The sequence below is a fragment of the Eucyclogobius newberryi genome, unplaced genomic scaffold (assembly GCF_026437365.1).
Source record: "Eucyclogobius newberryi isolate DKJ021-1_F unplaced genomic scaffold, fEucNew1.0.hap1 SCAF_19, whole genome shotgun sequence".
NCBI classification, from domain to species: Eukaryota; Metazoa; Chordata; class Actinopteri; order Gobiiformes; family Gobiidae; genus Eucyclogobius; species Eucyclogobius newberryi.
In genome coordinates this window covers 24,616,168-24,638,209 of record NW_027315823.1, presented here as the reverse complement: position 1 = coordinate 24,638,209, position 22,042 = coordinate 24,616,168, and the positions used below count along the sequence as shown (strand labels likewise).

The 22,042-nt window shown below is 42.2% G+C and overlaps 4 protein-coding genes across 6 annotated transcripts; all 4 read right to left on the bottom strand.

Moving 5' to 3' along the window:
* Window positions 1-73: 73 nt before the first annotated feature.
* On the bottom strand, window positions 74-3,312 carry abhd14a (abhydrolase domain containing 14A). 3 transcript variants are annotated; one of them, XM_072452374.1, is made up of 6 exons: window positions 3,176-3,312; window positions 3,001-3,086; window positions 2,109-2,393; window positions 1,910-2,025; window positions 355-590; window positions 74-275 (listed from the first exon to the last, which is right to left on the bottom strand). In XM_072452374.1, exons 3-6 carry the CDS (start codon window positions 2,369-2,371, stop codon window positions 96-98), a joined length of 795 nt encoding a protein of 264 aa, XP_072308475.1. In that variant the 5' UTR covers window positions 2,372-2,393; window positions 3,001-3,086; window positions 3,176-3,312; the 3' UTR covers window positions 74-95. The 3 variants fall into 3 exon arrangements, with proteins under 3 accessions (XP_072308475.1, XP_072308474.1, XP_072308476.1); XM_072452373.1 differs by having other exon boundaries at window positions 3,001-3,102; window positions 3,176-3,298; XM_072452375.1 differs by having other exon boundaries at window positions 2,109-2,381; window positions 3,001-3,102; window positions 3,176-3,298.
* A 4,873-nt stretch (window positions 3,313-8,185) lies between these two features.
* On the bottom strand, window positions 8,186-10,362 carry hyal2b (hyaluronidase 2b). Its single transcript, XM_072452370.1, has 4 exons — window positions 10,129-10,362; window positions 8,927-9,869; window positions 8,766-8,855; window positions 8,186-8,693 (listed from the first exon to the last, which is right to left on the bottom strand). Exons 2-4 carry the CDS (start codon window positions 9,845-9,847, stop codon window positions 8,295-8,297), a joined length of 1,410 nt encoding a protein of 469 aa, XP_072308471.1. The 5' UTR covers window positions 9,848-9,869; window positions 10,129-10,362; the 3' UTR covers window positions 8,186-8,294.
* An 816-nt stretch (window positions 10,363-11,178) lies between these two features.
* tusc2b (tumor suppressor 2, mitochondrial calcium regulator b) lies at window positions 11,179-13,234 on the bottom strand. Its single transcript, XM_072452377.1, has 4 exons — window positions 13,119-13,234; window positions 12,437-12,671; window positions 11,925-12,045; window positions 11,179-11,847 (listed from the first exon to the last, which is right to left on the bottom strand). The coding sequence occupies exons 2-4, from the start codon at window positions 12,583-12,585 to the stop codon at window positions 11,782-11,784; spliced, it is 336 nt and encodes a 111-aa protein (XP_072308478.1). The 5' UTR covers window positions 12,586-12,671; window positions 13,119-13,234; the 3' UTR covers window positions 11,179-11,781.
* A 512-nt stretch (window positions 13,235-13,746) lies between these two features.
* rassf1 (Ras association domain family member 1) lies at window positions 13,747-20,739 on the bottom strand. The gene is made up of 7 exons (XM_072452372.1): window positions 20,583-20,739; window positions 18,892-19,242; window positions 15,667-15,791; window positions 15,020-15,124; window positions 14,506-14,788; window positions 14,319-14,434; window positions 13,747-14,217 (listed from the first exon to the last, which is right to left on the bottom strand). Exons 2-7 carry the CDS (start codon window positions 19,184-19,186, stop codon window positions 14,071-14,073), a joined length of 1,071 nt encoding a protein of 356 aa, XP_072308473.1. The 5' UTR covers window positions 19,187-19,242; window positions 20,583-20,739; the 3' UTR covers window positions 13,747-14,070.
* Between the last annotated feature and the right edge of the window lie 1,303 nt (window positions 20,740-22,042).

Sequence of the window (22,042 nt, the reverse complement as noted above, 5' to 3'; positions counted from 1 at the left end):
CCTCCCTCCACGTGAACTGTACACAGTCTCTCTTTACTATGTCAACAGCTTCGGTTATTTTTATCCATGCTCATATTTACACACTTCAACCTCATTTAAACATTTCTGAGGAAGTCGATCAGTCCCTGGTGAAACTCTTTGGGCTTGTCCATGTAGCAGGCGTGACGAGCTCCTTCCAGCTTAAGCACAGAGGCATGTGGAAGCTGCAGCAGGTTTTTGTGCGACTGTGCACCCAGATTTGTGTCCAAGGCCCCAAACACAATCAGAGTTGGAGTCTGTAAACAAGAAAAAGTTGTTTCAATATGTTTCTATAAAGTCACTGGAGCATTATACATACATCAACCATTTTGTTACCTGGATATTTTGGTACTGTTGTGGAGTATAACTTCTAGTTCCGACAGGTGCTATAGGAATAAATGCTTGTAGTTTTGCGCTGTTCTTCATGAGGAATGGGATGGAGTAGTGTCCACTCATGGAGGGGCTCACAAGCACCGCATACCTGACCCCCAAAGACTCCATGAACCGAGAGAGAAGGTCCACCCGACTCTGGTCTGTTTTCAGGGACTCTGAATCCGGTGATTTTCCATAACCTTCGGGGGGAGGGGGGAACATACACAACAAAAGCATACATTTAATACCAAAAATACAACTTTTAAAACATAAAATCAATTCCTAAGCACAAAGTGTAAATATACCTTCAGACTAGGGCTGCAACCTACGATTACTAATCAATTATTCTAACGGTTATTTGTTTGATTAAATGTGGCCCAGATGAAGCTAAAGTGATGCCGTTTGAGGACATCTTGAAAAATAAGATTTACAGCCCAAATTTAGTTATTTTCATCCACAACACTAATATACATGTTTCCGCCTGTGTCGGTTTAATATAATTACTGTCATCTTCTCCCAGGACTTGGCATATTTTGAATTTTGACAATTATTCAATGACTACATTACAACACAGTAATAATCAATAATCAATTTGTTCTTTCAGCTCCAATTCAGACCTGTGGGTGTAAATATCCTTTCAACCACAAGGATGTGCTCCACTTCATAAATATATAATTACAAATATTTAAAAAAACTTACTGCTGCAAATCAGATGTCAATAGTTGTTGAATAGTTAGTTGTGTTATTAGGAGTAATAATTTTATTACTACAAATCTTACCTTTTCAGTAGATTGCAAGAAAAAAACAATGACTGTAGGTGTCATTAGCAGTGCTGGCAAAACTGTAATAGCGCCTGATTATTTGATGTCAAACAAACAACTTGAACAATTAGCATAGAATTATTGTATACCAGTTAACTGCTAATATATATATAATAGATCCATGATTCATTCCCACTTTTGCTTGTTATACAAAAAAAATGCACAATCATAACAGTGAATGGAAAGACAGTTTCGCCCTGGTTTTATTTCTTTAAAGCACCATTTAAAGGGGACATATTATCAATGCAAAATCTACTTGTATGAGCTTAACCTTGTTACGTGTCTTCATTTGTGTACACAAAGGTTTATTTCGAATGATAGATTGATTCCTGCATATTTGTGTAATCCTGTATTGTCCTGCAACTGAAGCTCGAGTGCTCAGAAGATACTTCCTATACCCTCCCACAACACTGTAATTACTTGTGATCATTTGAAAAATACTACTAATCTGAACATACTCTAAAATAAGAACACGCATATAACAATCCATTGTTTGTTAAGGTGAAATGTCACTATGAAGAGCTTATCAATTCTGCAGTTTTGAACAGGAAGTCAATGGACCTACAGTATTTCTATAACTAAGGGATACATTTTTTTATTTTTTTTTTACAATGAACAAAATGTAAAATCATGATCTATTTGTTACGATCCAATACTAAGTACCTTAAAAAAGCATAAGCTTTAAGGAAATATTGTACCTGGCAGATCCACAGCCAGAGTCTGATATCCATGAGTAGCCAGTATGGACATGGTTCCTAGTTCTTCCCATGTTTTGGAGGTGAAGGCCTGGCCATGCAGCATAACAATCTGTAACCTTCATGCAAAAACATCAGTATTTTAACCGGCAAATCTTTACCACGCACAATAAATAGATAATTTTGCCTTATAGTCACCCACCTAGGTAATATTTGCCGACCAGCAGCATCTACAGGTAATGCCTCTCTAAAGAACAAGGGGGGGTCTCCAGGCAGTTGTCCAGTGCGAATAGACACATTAACGCTCGGCACTAGTGGAGGAGAGGTGGCCGAGAGTCCCATCTTCTGTGCCTCCAGTGAAGGCTCCATGCTGCCTTGGCGAATGGCTGGCAGCAGCAGATAAAGCAGCAAAGTGGCCAGCAGAACCAAGCCCAGAACAACAAGACGATTGCGCAGGAAATTCATTGCAAGGGCTCTGGGAAAATATCTGTTAATAAATGTATCAAAATAATCAATTGTATTCTTTCCATAAAGACAGATAATGATGATAAAAGAGCGTGTCACATCTTTTTGTCCAGATCGCTGCAGTATACAGACTTTATGGGAGGGAATGTGTCGCCTATCCCATTACAAATAATGTACCGGTAAATAAAAAATAATAATACAATTGAAAATCCATTTTGATCCATGTATGCCTGCTGTACTCGACGATGTAGGTTAGGTGTTTACCTTAACTGATCTGTGCTTACCTAAATCTATGCCCAAAATCTAAGTATCATAAACTAACCCTTTTACCCCATATATATGTATGTATATATATATACGTTTTGTTAAGCATTACAAAATATGCAACTCAACATAATTTAAGTCATATTAACATAAAATTCCGTCCCTAATCAGTGGTTACATTACATGTAATTAGTTATTGAACATAAATTAACAAAATCCAATATGAATTTTGCACTTGCAACACAGAATTCCTTTTAACAACCAGAATACAACACTAACCCATTCAGCAAACAAGTAATAACAAACATAATTTGTTATTTGTAAAACAAACGGTTTTGCAGTGTATTAATGACTAAAGGACTTACCACCACAGTGAAGACAGAATCTTAGCGGTTACTGTGAGAGAGAAATGGCAGTGGCGTCATCCGTCATGTCTCCTGCAACAGCGGTCCTGAAAATGATCAACTCTGCAGTAGCAACAGCCCGGAAGAGTTAAAACATGCACATCTGGAACTAAAATGGAGTAATTAAATGAATGACTAGGTTGTGTCACATGTCAATGATTTTAGAGAATAGCTCTGTTGTGAAGGCATTTCTGTAGGACGAGTCCAGTGACGATGGAGTCTCGTTATTCCCCAACGGAACATATTTTGTGTTACACACAACAACGGGTGATGCGTCATTTCCGGTTGATAAATGATTCATTTCACATCATGGATCTATGATACTATCGGTTCCACATTAATAAACTTGTTTTAGAATCATTTTATTATGAGTTTCATACAAAATATGTATAACAAAAAAATGTGACATACATTAAAGTTCCAAGGACGACTAGAGATACTAAAACAAACATGAAAAACATACTCCTGAAGAACTACTTATACTTTGGTTATTATTTTAATTAATCAATCTAAAATTATTTTTCTGCACCTTATATAGTATACAATGTACCTCCCTTGTTAAGTACAACGTCACAAAATATAATATCCAAAGCAACCCCTCTAAATCCTAAACCCTTACTACCAATTTAGTCAGTCAAGGTAACTGTAATTTATTCAAGCAAATGTAAATTAGTTTGTTTGTTTTTTTGTTTGTTTTAAAGTACACACTTTTAAATGTATTTGAACACAACTTATATCACATACATTTTGAGAATAAGTTAACACTATGATGAATTGAAATATTGAAATGAAATCTGTTCAACAAAACACTTCCAAATACTTCTAACATGAATAGAGATAACAAATAACTGTACCTAAAGGCCCTTTACCTGATATAAGAGATCTGTAGGCCTATTTGGCATGTTAAATTCCCCTTGGGTGTTAAAATGTTTGTGTTTTGGCCAAAAGAGGAACACATCCATCTACATATTCACAGTAAGGAATAGAACTGAAAAAGGTAGTCAAGGTCCCACAAAACCAAATAGAAAAGTGCAGATATATACATATATATGTATTTTTTTTTACAATACTGATGATTCCAATCATGCAAATCAAAGTACAAAAATAACATTGTCTAGTTTGGCTTTGCAGAATTAACCGCCACAAAGTAATTGTTGTCGACAAAGTAAAACAAAATACAATACGGGAAAAAATATTATTGTGCATGTCATTATTAAAACACAACCAGAGTAAGATTATGTACAAACAATTCATGTAAACAGTGCCATTGCCAGGGATTTAGCAAATACGTCATAAGATTTAGCAAATAAGGATTTAGCAAATAAGGGATTTAGCAAATACGTCATAAGGCGCTGGTACAGCTGGCAGCCCGGTGTAAACGCTCTCTCTTCTTTCTCACACTTATTGTGCTTTATTTCCTATATTTTGTAAATATAGTTAGTATATTTTTTCTACTTTACTGTACGATAGGGACACGCGCTGGAATAGTTTTTTAATTCAACTGTTTTTGACTTTTTTCGGCTGGATTTGAGCGTTTTTCGTTGCGTTCGTTGTGTTGTTGTGACGTGAGCTAGCTCCGAGCGAGCCCACCAGCCCCCCCCCCCGCGCGCCCTCCGGCCGCCGCTGAAGTACGGCGTGTCGTCGGTACACGTTTATATACACGTTTATATGAAAGAGGAACTTCACGAACGGTCGGGACACGCACTGGAATCGCTTTAAATTAACTTGTTTTGACTTTATTCGGCTGGATTGAGTGTTTTCGTCGTGTCGTTGCGATGTGTTTTGGCTCTGAGTCCCCCGGCTCCGGCCCCGCCCCCCGGCCGGCGCCGTACCGCGTTTATACAAAGGAGGAACTCATGAAACTGCGGAGAACTGTCGTCTTACCCGGAGATCGTCACGTTATCCCGGCGGACATCCTAAGGAAAACGCAACGAAGCAGACGGGCTGGACGTAAACTCCGAGAGAAGAGAGGGACAAACAGGAAGTCGGTTCCCGCCGTAGTCATGGGTAACGTGAGGTCCCTTCAAAATACAATGACGGAAATAGCGAGCCTCATGCGGTCCCAGAGGATTTATAGGGACAGCAGCGTCTTGATTTTCACAGAGACCTGGTTAACAGCAGAAATGCCAGACTATTGTAGGTTTGGACAATTTTCATCTGCTGCGGGCGGACAGAACGAGAGAATCCGAGAAGAAAAGAGGTGGAGGTCTGGCGGTGTATGTGAACACGAGCTGGTCCAAACCCGAACACTGCACAGTGAAGGAGCAGCTATGTAACAGGGATATTGAACTATTGGCTATTGGCATGAGGCCATATTATCAGCCCCGGGAGTTCTCACATGTGATTTTGATTGCAGTCTATGTGGCCCCGTCTGCCAATGCTGAAGATGCTTGTGAAGCACTGCTCTCCTGCACTTGTAGGCTGCAAACACAGCATCCACAGGCTCTCTTCCTCATCTCTGGTGACATTAACCACGCTTCTCCCTCTTCTGTTCTACCAACATACACCCAGTATGTTACCTGCCCCACCAGAGAGAATAGAACATTGGACTTGTTTTTTGCCAACACCAAGGAGGCTTATTCCTCTTCCCCCCTCCCTCCCCTGGGCAGCTCGGACCACAACCTTGTACATCTGAGGCCTGTGTATGAACCCATCGTGCGCAGGCAGCCTGTGGTGTCCCGTGAGGTGAGGATGTGGTCTGCTGAGAGCGAGGAGGCTCTGAGGGACTGCTTCAGCACCACTGTCTGGACTGAGCTTTATGACCCACATGGGGAGGACATCAACACCATCACAGAGTGCATCACGGACTACATCAACTTCTGTTTTGAGAACATTGTTCCCTCCCGGACGGTGCGGTGTTTTCCAAACAACAAGCCATGGATTACCCGTGAACTGAAGGCTCTGCTGAAGGAGAAGAAGAGAGCCTTCAGGTCAGGGAACAAGGAGGAGCTGAGGACTGTGCAGAAGGAGCTGAGGAGGAAGATCAGGCAGGCTGAGGCCTGCTACAGGAGGAGGATGGAGGAGCAGCTGCAGCAGAAGAACATTCAGGGAGTGTGGAGGAGCCTGAAAACCATCTCGGGCTTCAAAATCCCCCCTGCCCAGACAGAGGGGGATCTACAGTGGGTGGAATGATTTAAATGCTCACTTCTTGAGGTTTGATCGGTCACCCGCCCCTCCCCCTGCACAGCTGCATGCTCCCTCTTCCACAGCTGGACAATGCCCTGCATCTGTTCCTCTTCGCTTATCTGCCCCGGACCATCAGCTCCCCACTTCGCCTGGACTCACCCATCCCCCCAGCACACGGTCCCCCTGCCAACCACTGACTGTCACAGCAGCACAGGTGAGGAGTGAGCTGAAGAGGATTAAAGTGAGGAAGGCAGCAGGACCTGATGGCATCAGCCCCAGGCTCCTTAAGTCCTGCGCAGATGAACTGTGTGGAGTTCTGGAGCATGTCTTCAACATGAGCCTGAAGCTGAGGGTGGTACCACAGGTCTGGAAGACCTCCTCTCTGGTACCTGTGCCTAAGACACCGCGCCCCAAAGATCTCAACAGCTTCAGGCCAGTGGCTCTCACTTCCAACCTGATGAAGACACTGGAGCGGCTAGTCCTGGACCACCTCCGCTCCACCGTGAGCTCAGCCATGGACCCGCTGCAGTTTGCATATCGGTCTGGCATCGGAGTGGAGGACGCTGTCATCTCCCTGCTGCACCGCTCTCTCTCTCACCTGGAAAAGCCTGGCAGCTCTGTGAGGATTCTGTTCTTCGATCTTTCCAGCGCCTTCAACACCATCAGCTGCTGCTTCTGAGGGACAAGCTGGAGACGGCTGGTGTGGAGTATGACCTGGCAGAGTGGATCCTGGACTACCTCACAGACCGACCCCAGTTTGTGAGAGCCCGGGACTGTGTGTCTGACACTCGGACCTGCAGTGTGGGGGCGCCCCAGGGCACTGTCCTCGCGCCCTTTCTCTTCACCCTTTACACTGCAGACTACAGAGGACTGGCGCAGGACTTTGTGGACTGGTGTCAGCGGAACCACCTCCTCATCAACGCGGGGAAGACCAAGGAGATGGTGGTGGATTTCCGCAGACGCCACCCCACTGCCCCCTCACCAGTGAACATCCAGGGACGGGACATTGAGAGAGTGGACTCAAGTACAAGTACCTGGGTGTTCATCTGAACCACAAACTGGACTGGACTCATAACACGGACGCACTGTACAGGAAGAGCCAGAGTCGGCTCTACCTCCTGAGGAGACTCAGGTCTTTTGGAGTGACAGGGCCACTCCTGAAGACCTTCTACGACTCTGTGGTGGCATCAGCCCTCCTGTACGGTGTGGCCTGCTGGAGCAGCAGCATCACAGAGAGGGAGAGGAAGAGGCTGGACAGAGTCATCAAGAAGTCCAGCTCCGTCCTGGGCTGTGCTCTGGACTCGGTGCAGGAGGTGGGGGACAGGAGGGTCCTGGCTAGATTCACATCTATGCTGGACCATGAGTCTCACCCCCTGCAGGACACTCTGTCCGCTCTGGAGAGCAGCTTCAGTGAGAGACTGATCCACCCTCGATGTGTGAAGGAAAGGTTCCGTAGGTCTTTCCTTCCTGCTGCTGTCAGACTTTGTAACAAAAACTGTTAGTACTGAACACTCGCAATACTGACCTAACCTAATACTGATGTGCAACTCTGTCATATGTGCAATTACTGTGCAATTACTGTGAAATTCATGTGCAATCTATGTGCTGTCGTGACACATATTCATGTGCAATTACTGTCATGATCACATGCAATGGTATTTATGTATTTATTTATTTGTCTATGGGAGTTTTTATTTGTAGGAGATCTTCTACTGAAAGTGTTTTTCAGACTTCCTATAAGTGATCTGTTCTTCTGTATCTACCTCTGTATCTACCTGCGTTGCACCAATGAAATTTCCCCATGTGGGACAATAAAGGAATATCTTATCTTATCTTAAATACAATGAATTAAGCATTTCAAATAATAATGTAAACAACAACATGACTTAACTTGATGAAAAATGATTCCTAATAATCCTTAATAGACAAATAGTTTTGTAAAAGCACAAAGTATAGTACAAAAATACTTTTGAATTATTAATTGATTAGCTGTCCAAAAATAATGACAGCTGGCTTTAAAAAACTAAATTGTGAAAATCACTGAATAAGAATCAGAATTAAACTGGCACAGCCATATTTTGTAGCCCAATACATGGTTGTACATACATTGTTAGCCTTTGTGAACATATTCAGTGCAGCAGAGTGAGGAGTCCTAGAGGAAGCAAGAGGCAGAGATGCCAGACCCACATCACAGAGGAGGCTTTGTTCCGTCCTCTCGCTCTCTGAGTGCAGCCCTCTCCTCTGTACCCGGTATAGCACTGGCACTGGAAATGTGTGCGGAAGTGTGTCAGCTCAGCCTTTCCTGTCACTCCGCTCACCTTTAACTGGCCGTTAGGTCTAGATAGACTGACGATGCTGTGGCTCGAGGGGTTAAGGTGCAGATAGACGTCCTGGTCAGGCACTTTCCGAAGGCAGCGACCACGAGACTTACACAGGCTCTCACTGCAAACTTCTGCTGCTGTAGACACATTCAGAAGGTAACGTCCTAAAGCGCCCTTAAGATACTCATTTAGACTAGAACAGCTGGCCTAGAAAATCAGACAAAATGTAGTCAGTGTCAAGGAAGTTACGTAAACGTAGACATTAAGCATGGAACTTACAGCATTACTGGCATAAGACGTGTCTCCCCAGAATATAACACCAGCTGCTCCCAGAGCAACACTTTCCCCAATAGTGGAGACCAGATCCATCTACAAAACAGTTTCAAAGAAACAGTCAATTTAGCATTTTTATACATTAAACTAAGATCAAAATCACAGACCTCAGAGAGAGGGGTCGTCTGACCAATGTACGTGGGCCTGGTGTAAACAAAAACTGGTCGTGTTAAACCTTCTCCAACAGAAGCCACACGCATTGCCTCCTTCACACGGTTTCTCACAAAAAGCCGTCCGTATTTGGTTGAATTCAGGACTGGGCCCATATAAATGGAGGGGAAAAGTGCAGTGCATTCCTTCCACAGCCAGTTGAGCTGGTCATTGCGGGACACCTCCAGGGGGGGACAACGGCCAGTGTAGTTTTCAAGACCACTTCTATAATCATGGTTGTAACAGTCCGGAAACAAATAAAAGCCCCACAGTTGATTGGGCCTCAAATTTTTGGCATATTTTAGAGTTTCAAGCATGAATTTACGAGCGGAAAGTTCAAACTCTTTTTGAGCCACTCTGGACACTTGTTCAGGGCTCATTGTTGGATTCTTCTGTGTGACCATTTCTCTGGACTTATTTCGATAGATATCTTTGATGTCCCAATTTCGGATCCAAAGAGGCCGCCACTCTTCCCAGTCAATGACAGCCAGTCCTTTTGCCTCTGGCTCCCTTATGTACTTCTGCACCCCCTCAGGCATCTTTTCATAGTGTTGAGTGATGTTGGCCAGTTGTGGCAGCCCTTCATTGACTGGTGTCCCTCCTCGCTCATAATGAGGATACAAACCAAGGCGCTCCTTGTAAAAGATTGTGAGGTTTTGTCGAACAAAGCCTTCATTTGGAGATGCAACAATATAAAACTGATCCAATGACAGAGTTACACCGTGACGAGGGGTACAGTCCTCTGTGGGTGCGTTCCAGACCAGAATAAGAGGCTTCTTTGAATATAATGGCCATCTTGTCTGCTTAGGGTCAGCTGAGCACAGGACAACGATCCATGGACAAGACAGGAGGGCCACAATGGTGAGAAATAGCGCCATGGATGCTCACAATCTCCCTTCCCTATAAAACAGTTTGGTTAGAAAGAATACTTTTCAGACACACTATATAGTCGTTCTCTAACATTTCTGGATCAACAGTTCATATTCAATCTGTGGCCCAAAATAAGATGGTTGTTGCGTTTGTTGACCCCCCTCCACGTATATAGCGTTAGATCAGAACAATTTTACGATATTAAGATAACGTTTTTCCCATAGAATAAACATTATTCCTACTTTCAATAGGCTATGTGCTATGAAGCTAAAACGTTTCTATCTCTGACCTGTTCCGTCGTGGTGGCACAAGTTTCCTCAGACAATCTGGAGATGGACAAATAAAACATATATGATGCCCGATTTATCCATCGCAGTGCCATGAGATTAAAAGTGTAAAACCCGCCAAACCATGCTAAAGATTTGAACTTTTGGTAAGGATTGCAGCGAAAACATGGAAGTATCAGCAAAAAGTACGATTGAGAAAATCATGAGGTGTGAAGCAACTGGACCAGTTCATTTCCGGGTGAGGGGGGGGGGGGGGGGGGGGGGCGTACGCTGAAAATACTACATATAATATACTTTTTTTTTTGTTTGAATGTTGATACATGTTCGTTAAAAGCACAAAATATGTTATCTTGCATTCCAAAAGAACTAAAATATTGCACGTTAAAAGTATAAATGTAGGGGTTATAATATCGCTCTCCACCAAGACACTTGGTTTGTTCCACAATTCTTTTGGTTTAAAATCAGCTAAATATTCGCGTGATCTAAAACATAAATATAGCTTGAGCGTTTTAGACGCACATTTTAAGATGAAAATCAAACAGTATTAAGAAAGCAATCTTAGCTGGATAGATTACAATTGAAAGGAAATGCACAATCCGCGTTTCTTCAGAAGCCGCTCCTGACCGTAACTTCCCTGCATGCTTTTAGATTGTGCAAACTCATCATTTCCATTGAATGTGTAATATTTTTTGCTTTAACAACGGAAGTTAAAGGGAGACATACACAGGAAATACATATTCAAAAAGATGTAAACCTAGAGATTCGTTTCTGATGAGCATATTGGTAGATACAATTAATGCATTTAGCCTACACAAATATCAGAACATGTTTTTGTTTCACTGTCGCCCTCTGACGCGGTGTTGTGATTTTGGGCGTTACAAAAATAAATTGAATCGTATGTTTTGACCATTTGGGTTGGGCAGTCTCATTCCTTTGCCATGGAGATATTCAAGTTAATCTCCTGAGGTAATGCCACTTTCTGTACCATATCTACTTTGTGTTGTCAAACCAAACATAAGTAAGTAAAAATCATCAAAAATAACCACTCACACTTTAGTGTTTCATAATGTAATTAAAAAAATGAATAAATTAAAAAGGTGAAACATGTCAAAGCTGCAAAGAAAGAACATGATTTCTCATTTGACACTGGCTGCTCACGATTGCTGATTGTTTACACTGGTCAAGCTGAGGCTACCTAAGTCAGTTCATTCAACATCACAGTTCACTTTGTGGACCAGTGATTGTAAAGTCCTTCATTTTCTATCATGCATACGAACATAATTCACAAAAGTGACCAAAATCTAGGTTACTTCTCAAATTCTTCAGCCCAGACAGATTTCATTTACTCAACATTGCATGATTGCTGAATTCTACTCTGCCCTCTTCACTCTGAACAAGCCTGCATGCATACAGACCATGAAATATCTGTAAACTCAACACTTGGCACACTTTAAGTTAGTCACAGATGACCAATGGTGTGTCTAACAGCACAAGCCAAAACAGATCACATGCAGAGGCTTAAAACACAGCATCAGCCTGTCTGCATAGGGACTTCAGAAATGCCAGAAAAATCATGATTCTCAAAAGGTGGTCAGTCTTCTGTAGACCACGGGACAGCGTGGACACAGTCGCTCTTATTATGAGACTCCGCCATGTCAAGCTTCACAAATGACAATTGGGAAATCTACATGGATGCATGGGTGTTCCATCTTAATAATTCCCTGTTGGAAACATAAAGACAAGTTTTTAAGAACAACAATTTTGACAGGAGTCAATGATTATTAGAGAATTTTCTTACCTGAGGCGAAAGATTCTTTAGAACTCGTTTGAGTTTGGCTTTTTTTCGGCCATTCTTTGTCACAATTGTCTCCTCATAAAACTCATGAGCCAAGTCTCCGTCTTCATCAAAGAACATGGAGCTGCAATTAAAATACACACATATATATATAAATATCTACTTTTTGTTCAAATTCAACCACAAAGCATTTATGCCACAAAAGACAAAGCCGGATGTTTGAAAATAGAAAATGCTTTATCATTCAACACATTTAACTCTCTAAAGAGATCTGTGAGAAGCTGAGTCAGCTGAATTGTGTAGCACAAAAATAGCTTTGTTGCCATCTGCTGTAGAACTAGCAAAGGCAATCTGTGCAAAACAAAAATCTCATCGGTCAGTACTGAATTAATTTGAGGGTTATACCATAAAAGGGGCAAAACAATGACAACATGCAACAATGAAAAAAACATATCAATAATATAAAAGTGAATGGGTCCGTTTATAAGAAGGAAAGGGTTGCCACTTGTTCTTACCTGCATCTAGTAAATACAAAAGGTGTTGCACCCTGAAAACTTTTAAATCTTGACAATGTCTGTTCATTTCCGTCTCTGGCTGGATCATCACCACTGCCTGAGCCAGAAAAAGGCCAAAATCCCTTGGATTTGGAGCCACTACCTCCCATCTTCAGCTGCAGCACATTATTTTCTTGGTTATCAAACTGCTGATGTAGTGCAACAGTCCGAATGCATTAGATTAATAAAGTGACACCTGAAAAAGATACAAGCAAAAGTGAGACGACAGTTCATTTTCTTACATTGATTAAGACAACTGGACAGCAAGAAAATTCCGACAAAAATGGGACTTGTTCCCAAAGCGGGTACGTGTAACAACATGAAGTTTATCTTTAATTAATGGCCACATCAGTGGCGAGCAAAGAATCAGAATAGGAATTGTGAAAAGTGCGTCTGGTGAGTAGTTTTCAGACGAAGAGTCCAAAGAACGTGTTTTTTCAGAAAGCTTGATAACCAGAGTGGTTACGACATTGCGCGTCCTTAAAACTAGCTTTGGCCCGAGACAAATAGCACTAAACTGTTAGCTTTAGCTGTGCAGTTGCTGTGAACATAAAATATCATTTAGCAATCAGCTAAATCAGATGATCAATTACGACCCAGATAATACACACGGGTGCTTCAAATAGAGCCAATGAAAACAAACCTGAGCCGCTGTCATCAAACGAGCACAGATCAATAGTTTGTGTTTTGTGTCAATGTTGAGGTAAAAGGCTAAAGCTAACGTTGGTCTGCTAACCCTACTTCTTCTGCTGTTGGAAAGATGAACAAACCGAGTACTAGCGCTGCCCGGTGGACGCACCGTCCTCAAACTGTTGTACAGAAAGCCTTGGGTTTCATTTATAAAGCTTTACGTTGATAATTTACTCAAAATGTACGTGTGGACAAAACACAAACTTCCTAAAACATACTATAATTTGCTCATCTCTAGGCTCAGATTCCCTTCTTCCTTTAATATAAGTTATCGTTTTTTATTATTATACTTCTGTGCCTAATCTGTTTCTGTACCTAATATGTGTTACAACACTGGAATTTCACTGGATTTTTTTCTTGTAATATCTTACTCATCTCTGAAAGTGTTGTTGTTTGTTTGTTTTTTTGGGGACTGGACATATCAAGTTGTTGATTTGTTAATCATAAACTTAACTTGGAAACTCAAGACCGCACACTTTAGGCCCCTGGTTTTGCATGTTAAGTTCAAAGAAAGGCTCCCATAGTGTCAATTAGTTACACTTTGTTTTATTTTAAATAAAAAACAGAATAAGACCAGAAAGTGAAGAGACAAAATCAACACTTGAATTGTTTAATAACACAACTGATGTGCTATGTTAAAGTGAATATTATTACATAATTAATACCACTACTCACTCAAACCTGCCTTATATGCTTGACAGTGATTGAATCAAACAGCCCCAAAGATAAATAAAAATACAGCATCAGCGGCTCAGACGGCAGAGACATAAGTCTTATTAGGCACATAGTCCTTTATTTTCGTTTACTGAAAATATTCTTCTCTAATTGTAGACATATATTTACAATCTCTTTCAGATTAATAACACTTTATCTTCCAATATGTGTTCTTATGGACATCTAAGAAATCACTGCCTTTTGAACTTAGTTAAGGCGTGCACCATCCTGTCTCGGGCGAGAGTGTAGCGCTTCACAATTTGTCGAACATGCTCCTCTTCTTCACGCTGCAGGAATCTCAGGAAGTTGCACAATTCAGGAAAGCTGAAAGCATACCACTGTAAAGTAAGCAGATAACACCATTTATTTACATTTTCCACAGTTCCAGAAAATCTATATCTAATTGAATACAATAATTCTTGAAAAAGGAATCGCTTACATCGACTTCCCCAGTCTCATTCTCTTTCAAAACCAGACTCAGGACCTTTTCACTGGGGCCAGCACACAAACGCAAGTACAGGGGCTGTTCATCCTGTGACAATTTCCTTATAAACACTAAAATGAATGACAATTATTCATGGTTTCAGAATGATTCCTGTCATTTGTAAATTGATAAATTACCCTACCCTGGTTTTGTCTCTCAGTCCGTTCAAACAAGGCAAACTTTGCTGGGTTGTCCACTACAGTGAACTTGTTGAGCAAGGCTACGATGACTTCTTGGACTTGTGTTTGAGAACTTATGTGAAGGTGTTTAGCAATGTCTTTGGGAAGATAGAAAGACGTTCGCCGCCTCGTCTTCTTGTCCCACTGACAGTCAAGAGGACACAAACCCTGAGGCGGGGGCAGAGAGATTGGACGGACCAACTGGAAGTGCACCTTGATAAAACCTGTGTAAGAGCCATCTTTCTGCTGCAAGACACAGGAAGATAAAAGAAAACGTGATGAAATATACAAACAAATACAATCTTTTCACGTTTCCAATGATAAGAAGTTAGTTACGGTAAGGTAAGATAAGGTTAGAGAAATTGTTTTTTTAACATTTCTAACTGACACAAAGAAAACATTTAAATACAACAATGCAAATTTCCAAAATAGAAAGATAAATCAACGCAAAAGCAAAGGCCTGAACCGGATACTCACGATGACCATTTGAAGATTGTTGTTGGTCTGAGAATTGTACTCTGTAATCATCTGCTGAATCTCTGCATGACTTAAATCCTGTTGACCCCTTTCAATCTTTTCATCCTAAAAACAAATTACAACAAATTAAAACCAATTAAAATTAGATGTCGAGTAGAAATAAAGAAAAGGCACAACAATATCATAAATTGAATGCACCATACCGGTACCTTCAATGTAAATTTTATTCCACAGCCTTGGCACAACATGGTTTGATTCCTAAAATGTTATCCTTAAATACAAACTGCAATAGACTCAGAAATGGCTCAAATGACGACACCAGACCAAACAAACTCATCTGCGGTCCTCTGGCTCCTCCCATATAATAAAAATGCCACAAAGATAATGTTTTTTTATTTTATGGTTGGTTTATTTTACCTAATTTAAGCACAGATGTGGTATTGTTAAAGCGCTGCTGAGGCTCCCCCAAGGGTTTCTACAACATTAGTCATTGTCTTGTCACTTTCCTTGAAGTGGCAATAAAACATCAACATATGGCGCAGTGACGTTTGCTCCTGTGTTCATCGAACTTGGCCACGTCTTTCAAATTTAAGTCAATAATACATAAAATGGCATGAAGGGAAATGGCAATTATACTGTATTCCTACCACATTTGTGTCGGATTCAAAGCAATCACCAGGAGAGCCCGGCTTGTGTGGGGGGGCCCCTCTGTCCGTGCAGCAGTCCAGTTGGATGAATGGGCGACAGCGGTGGTGACAAGTGAAGCTGCATTCTGAAACACAGAGATTTAAAAGGGTCAGGGGTCAGAGGTCATCGTTAGAATATCGCTCCCAAATGTGCAGAGAACAGATGTTTGTAGAAAGGTTTCGTGTATGCGATTGATTGTAGAGCCTTCAGGTCAGGGAACAAGGAGGAGCTGAGGACTGTGCAGAAGGAGCTGAGGAGGAAGATCAGGCAGGCTGAAGCCGGCTACAAGAGGAGGATGGAGGAGCAGCTGCAGCAGAAGAACATTCAGGGAGTGTGGAGGAGCCTGAAAACCATCTCAGGCTTCAAAATCTCCCCTGCCCAGACAGAGGGGAATCTACAGTGGGTGAATGATTTAAATGCTCACTTCTTGAGGTTTGATCGGTCACCCGCCCCTCCCCCTGCACAGCTGCATGCTCCCTCTTCCACAGCTGGACAATGCCCTGCATCTGTTCCTCTTCGCTTATCTGCCCCGGACCATCAGCTCCCCACTTCGCCTGGACTCACCCATCCCCCCAGCACACGGTCCCCCTGCCAACCACTGACTGTCACAGCAGCACAGGTGAGGAGTGAGCTGAAGAGGATTAAAGTGAGGAAGGCAGCAGGACCTGACGGCATCAGCCCCAGGCTCCTTAAGTCCTGCGCAGATGAACTGTGTGGAGTTCTGGAGCATGTCTTCAACATGAGCCTGAAGCTGAGGGTGGTACCACAGGTCTGGAAGACCTCCTGTCTGGTACCTGTGCCTAAGACACCGCGCCCCAAAGACCTCAACAGCTTCAGGCCAGTGGCTCTCACTTCCCACCTGATGAAGACACTGGAGAGGCTAGTCCTGGACCACCTCCGCTCCACCGTGAGCTCAGCCATGGACCCGCTGCAGTTTGCATATCGGTCTGGCATCGGAGTGGAGGACGCCGTCATCTCCCTGCTGCACCGCTCTCTCTCTCACCTGGAAAAGCCTGGCAGCTCTGTGAGGATTCTGTTCTTCGATCTTTCCAGCGCCTTCAACACCATCCAGCCGCTGCTCCTGAGGGACAAGCTGGAGACGGCTGGTGTGGAGTATGACCTGGCAGAGTGGATCCTGGACTACCTCACAGACCGACCCCAGTTTGTGAGAGCCCGGAACTGTGTGTCTGACACTCGGACCTGCAGTGTGGGGGCGCCCCAGGGCACTGTCCTCGCGCCCTTTCTCGTCACCCTTTACACTGCAGACTTCAGACATGACACGGACAGCTGTGTCCTGCAGAAGTTCTCTGACGACTCTGCCATCATCTGACTCATCACGGACGACGATGACGCGGAGTACAGAGGACTGGAGCAGGACTTTGTGGACTGGTGCCAGTGGAACCACCTCCTCATCAACGTGGGGAAGACCAAGGAGATGGTGGTGGATTTCCGCAGACGCCACCCCACTGCCCCCTCACCTGTGAACATCCAGGGACGGGACATTGAGAGAGTGGACTCATACAAGTACCTGGGTGTTCATCTGAACCACAAACTGGACTGGACTCATAACACAGACGCACTGTACAGGAAGAGCCAGAGTCGGCTCTACCTCCTGAGGAGACTCAGGTCTTTTGGAGTGACAGGGCCACTCCTGAAGACCTTCTACGACTCTGTGGTGGCATCAGCCCTCCTGTATGGTGTGGCCTGCTGGAGCAGCAGCATCACAGAGAGGGAGAGGAAGAGGCTGGACAGAGTCATCAAGAAGTCCAGCTCCGTCCTGGGCTGTGCTCTGGACTCGGTGCAGGAGGTGGGGGACAGGAGGGTCCTGGCTAAACTCACATCTATGCTGGACCATGAGTGTCACCCCCTGCAGGACACGCTCTCCGCTCTGGAGAGCAGCTTCAGTGAGAGACTGATCCACCCTCGCTGTGTGAAGGAAAGGTTTCGCAGGTCTTTCCTTCCTGCTGCTGTCAGACTTTATAACAAAAACTGTTAGTACTGAACACTCGCAATACTGACCTAACCTAATACTGATGTGCAATTCTGTCATATGTGCAATTGCTGTTGGAATTCATGTGCAATTACTGTGAAATTACTGTGAAATTCATGTGCAATTACTGTCATGATCACATGCAATGATATTTATGTATTTATTTATTTATTTGTCTATGGGAGTTTTTATTTATTTATAGATCTTCTACTGAAAGTGTTTTTCAGACTTCCTATAAGTGATCTGTTCTTCTGTATCTGCCTCTGTATCTACCTGCGTTGCACCAATGAAATTTCCCCATGTGGGACAATAAAGGAATATCTTATCTTATCTTATCTTAAACTTATCCACAGCCCTAGTTCACTGCTGTGTTCAAGTAAAGCTAAATGATCTTTCCTTTAGTCATGTGGTCAGATGAACCAAAATATCGGCCTATGTAGGCGATTCAAGGCCGATATCCGATATATTGGTCTATCTCTAATCTCAATGCTATAGTATATCTAAGATTCAAGCAAATTAATAATTGCTTGATGCTCTTTTCATGGATTTCAAGCTATGGCTATCTGTCTCAATAGCAATTTATATACAAAATATTACATCTTTTGAACTACCACATGAATATCAGGCTCTCCACATGAGAAATTACTTACTAAAAAACAGACAAAAAGTAGCTTCCAGAGCATTTCAACATGACACTGGCCAGAACTTCCTACAGATTACAAAGCATCCCCTTTTATCTTAAATGAAAAACGTATAGCCTCCTTTGTCATATTATAGCTTCACAGTTTTGGCTGCTGTTTATCATAGACCCTGTATAACATGTATTGTATTCATGAGTTGCATCTTCCTGTTTATAGGTGATATTTTGAGGCCATTGAAAAGACATATTTGGTTTTGAATTTATATCAGAATCAGAAAAGGTTTATTGCCATTGTCAAACATAGGAACTTGCTTTGGTGATTCAGTGCAACATACAATGAGGAGCGATAATAAAAACAACATGTATAGAATAAAAATAGGTCATGCATTGAAGAAAACATTTATTATAAGATAGAAATAGGCTTACTGGGTACAATGCACAAATAGACTTACTATGAACAAACAAACAAACAAACAAACAAAGAAACAGACCAACCAATGTCACCAACTTCATCTGAAGAAATAAATAATAAATAATTAACCATGAAGTACTTACTAGAGCAGCGGAAACTCTGTTGTTTGTAAAGCCCCCAGATGAAGTCCCCACAAAGATCACACCAGGTGGGATGTGTCTGTCTGAAGGGCAGGAAGTCGTGTCCTAGTCCTGTCTTTTCTGAGAGCGCGGTTTCAATACTGACTCTGTCCCCCACCAGGCGCACCACATGGGAGTAGCTGGACGGTCCCGTGGGTAGAACCGTGGGTGCGGGTGTGTGGTGTGTCCCTGGAGCAGCTAGTTCAATGGGATCGTTCACGCTGAGGTCCTGGAGCTCAATCAACTCACATTTAGACATCTTAGACTGGACAGTAGCATCCACATGTCAGCTGCGTACGGGCCGTCCATATGCTTCTGCGGGATACACATTTAGCACTGAGAATAATGAAAGCGAATCGCTTTACTCACAGGCTGAAAAATGTCGCCGGGTAAGTTTAGTTGAGCTTACAGGGTGTGCAGTGGCAATGCCCTAAACAGTACTACAGATAGTAACAAACTATACAAGAAAAAAAGGACATTGGAAATAATAAACACAAAGTACTGTGCATGAGATGGATGGGGCAAATGCTGGTTGGATAGCCCCAAACCTTTATTACATTTGATTAAAGTGCATATGACAGTTTAAGACAACACATTTCACTAAAATGTTGTGAAAATGACCACAAAAAATGTCTCCCCTTTTTCCCAGTTTGACAATTTTGGTGAGGTTTATAATGTTATTCCTGGTCATGAGCAGCAGGTGATGTAGAGGTAATTTCACAACGGTTACCTAGCAACCATACAGCAAACAAGGGCCAAAATCTCTATATAAATAGTTACGATTAATAATACCTGATGCATGTCAGTTTCATGTATATATTGTCCCTACATTTTTGTAGTGTCGCTCATTGATGACATAGACGCCAAGATTTTGTTTTAGAAGTCAGCACTACTTTCTGTAATTTCAAACTTTTATTTTTACATTTTTCTACACAAACTGCAACTTGACTTAAGTGAAACTATGTTTGGTTGGATAATCCCCATGGTAACTATTCATCAAAGTAATAATTAGAAAAACATGAGAACGTGTCACTTTAAGTTCAACATTTGTGCATATAATAATTCCCGTTGACATTTCTTTTTTTTAATGTCTACACAGGAATATAACTGGCTTCTCATGACATCACCATCCCAGTATGCAATCCAAACAGCAGCATCATTGGCATGTTTATTTGTAAAATCATGTCACTGACTGTATGCACGTGTCAATACATTCAAGATTCAACTCTTACTACTATTTTGCTTTCAAGTAAAATTGTTTAGCCAGAATAGCAACGCATAAGTCTCTATATGTGACAAGTGTAGTCTATAGAGGGAACTATAGTGTTCATACTGTGTGAGAAAACCGCATTGTGACTTGAATTTGAACAACCCGGAGCGCTCTTTGCCAAGTGGGTCACAGCCCGGCGAAATGATCTACGGGACAAGCAACCATTGTAGGAGAACCAGTAACTTTATGAACACGGAACCTGCTGCCGATGGCCCTTAAAACGTACAGATCGGGGACTCGTTATCTGGAAATCTACTAACGGGACAGGACGGGACTGACAACACTTTGAAAAGGGGTCGATGGACTCTGAGGTCCCAACAACAACAATGACGACAACAGACAATTGAGCCCACAAAAACATCCTCATAAAATAACATGCACTTACCTTGCTGTTTCTTATGTTCTGTCCCGGATTAAAATGTGCGCTTTGGGACGGTTCAGTGGAGTCGCTCTTTGCTCGCCCCGGAGTTTGCGCATGCACATTGTGAGTATGGGATTATCTCTAATCCGCTGTTAACCATCCCAGAGAGACATCACACAGGAAAGCCCTCTGTCCCCCACACATTCAGTTTAGAAAGTGTGTTTTTGAGCCGGCTACAATATGTCTTCATCAAAGTTACATAGGCTAAGATCACTGCATTTCCGCTATTTATTCTTTTTTAGACTCATGAGACAATTAATGTATTGTTGGCAGAGGCTCCTGAAGGTTGAAGACAAGGTTTATGGATGTAGGATGCATCACACAGAGGATAATCATATAGGATAATGATGCCTTATTCATTCTTTTGTTTTCTTTGTATAATTATACAACAAAATGATAAGCATGTTGACATGGGATCATCCATTTTGATGTTTTGTTTTTTCACTACAATATATGTAGGCCACATGGCATAGACAACTGCACTTCACAGTAAACACAATCTGAATTGGAAATCACTCAATTCCTCAGGCTCATGGGTGCAGGCTGTATTATTTATTTAGCTTTGACCAAACAGAGCAGGCCACATGCCACAGAAACACAGGCTGTCATTCATTTTAAGGCTGTACATTGATTGTTATTGTTGGTCTACATAGTCTAGCCAATATGGAGCGGGGATAGAGCATTGGGCAGAGTTTGTTGAAAAAAAAAATGATGCTCACTAACTGCTGCTAGTAAGAGTACATGCCCCTTTGCCTCTATGGCTGCAGTCACAAGCCTAATACAGAGTTATTGGAGCACAATGATCGATGAACAACTAACCACTCAAGAATCTATTTAGTTAACTGGCTGAGGAATAAAGAAGGCCTATAGACATTGAAAATATGCTATAATAGCATATTTTCCATAAGTATGACAGTTGCTGCATGTATTTTTGTGTGCACGTTTAAAGCAGGGGTGTCCAAATATATTGAAACACAGAAGGGCAGAGGGCTTATTGAGGGTCATAGACTAATTAAATGGGTTGTCTATGCAGATTTGCACTTTATTCAGGCTTAGAACCTCAATTGGATACACTAAAATTGGTTTACAAAGGTAGCCTAAATTAAAGGAAAAACAGTTAAAATGACTGTGTTTGATAATTTAGGCCAAGAAACTTGAGAGCCAAGAAGACAGGATGTGTTCCATCACTCGAGAAGTTGCAAATGGGAATGTGAAACGCAACTTTCTTTGTCCAGGGCACCAAACTCTGGAACTCTTTGGGCCTGAGCTGAAACCAGACCAGTACTGGGGAGGTTAAACAGGAACCTTAGGAGGCTTTTAAGAGAAATCAGACATACACACTAAAAGCCTATGTGATGACATACGTTTTGTCTGCTTTTACCTTTATATAAATCTAAATGTAAATATGTAAACATATGTTAGAC

Excerpts from the sequence above, each read along its gene's own strand:
- abhd14a (XM_072452374.1), bottom strand. The coding sequence starts at position 2,371 with ATGAATTTCCTGCGCAATCGTCTTGTTGTTCTGGGCTTGGTTCTGCTG. Across the intron at positions 2,026-2,108 it reads GGTCGGCAAATATTACCTAG|GTTACAGATTGTTATGCTGC; the intron begins GTGGGTGACTAT and ends TTTTGCATGAAG. Across the intron at positions 591-1,909 it reads TCTGGCTGTGGATCTGCCAG|GTTATGGAAAATCACCGGAT; the intron begins GTACAATATTTC and ends CTCCCCCCGAAG.
- hyal2b (XM_072452370.1), bottom strand. The coding sequence starts at position 9,847 with ATGGCGCTATTTCTCACCATTGTGGCCCTCCTGTCTTGTCCATGGATC. Across the intron at positions 8,856-8,926 it reads AGACGACCCCTCTCTCTGAG|ATGGATCTGGTCTCCACTAT; the intron begins GTCTGTGATTTT and ends ACTGTTTTGTAG. Across the intron at positions 8,694-8,765 it reads CGTCTTATGCCAGTAATGCT|GCCAGCTGTTCTAGTCTAAA; the intron begins GTAAGTTCCATG and ends CTGATTTTCTAG.
- tusc2b (XM_072452377.1), bottom strand. The coding sequence starts at position 12,585 with ATGGGAGGTAGTGGCTCCAAATCCAAGGGATTTTGGCCTTTTTCTGGC. Across the intron at positions 12,046-12,436 it reads TTTGTATTTACTAGATGCAG|CTCCATGTTCTTTGATGAAG; the intron begins GTAAGAACAAGT and ends TTTTAATTGCAG. Across the intron at positions 11,848-11,924 it reads TAAAGAATCTTTCGCCTCAG|GGAATTATTAAGATGGAACA; the intron begins GTAAGAAAATTC and ends TGTTTCCAACAG.
- rassf1 (XM_072452372.1), bottom strand. The coding sequence starts at position 19,186 with ATGTCTAAATGTGAGTTGATTGAGCTCCAGGACCTCAGCGTGAACGAT. Across the intron at positions 15,792-18,891 it reads ACAGAGTTTCCGCTGCTCTA|AATGCAGCTTCACTTGTCAC; the intron begins GTAAGTACTTCA and ends TCTGTGTTTCAG. Across the intron at positions 15,125-15,666 it reads TTGAATCCGACACAAATGTG|GATGAAAAGATTGAAAGGGG; the intron begins GTAGGAATACAG and ends ATTTGTTTTTAG.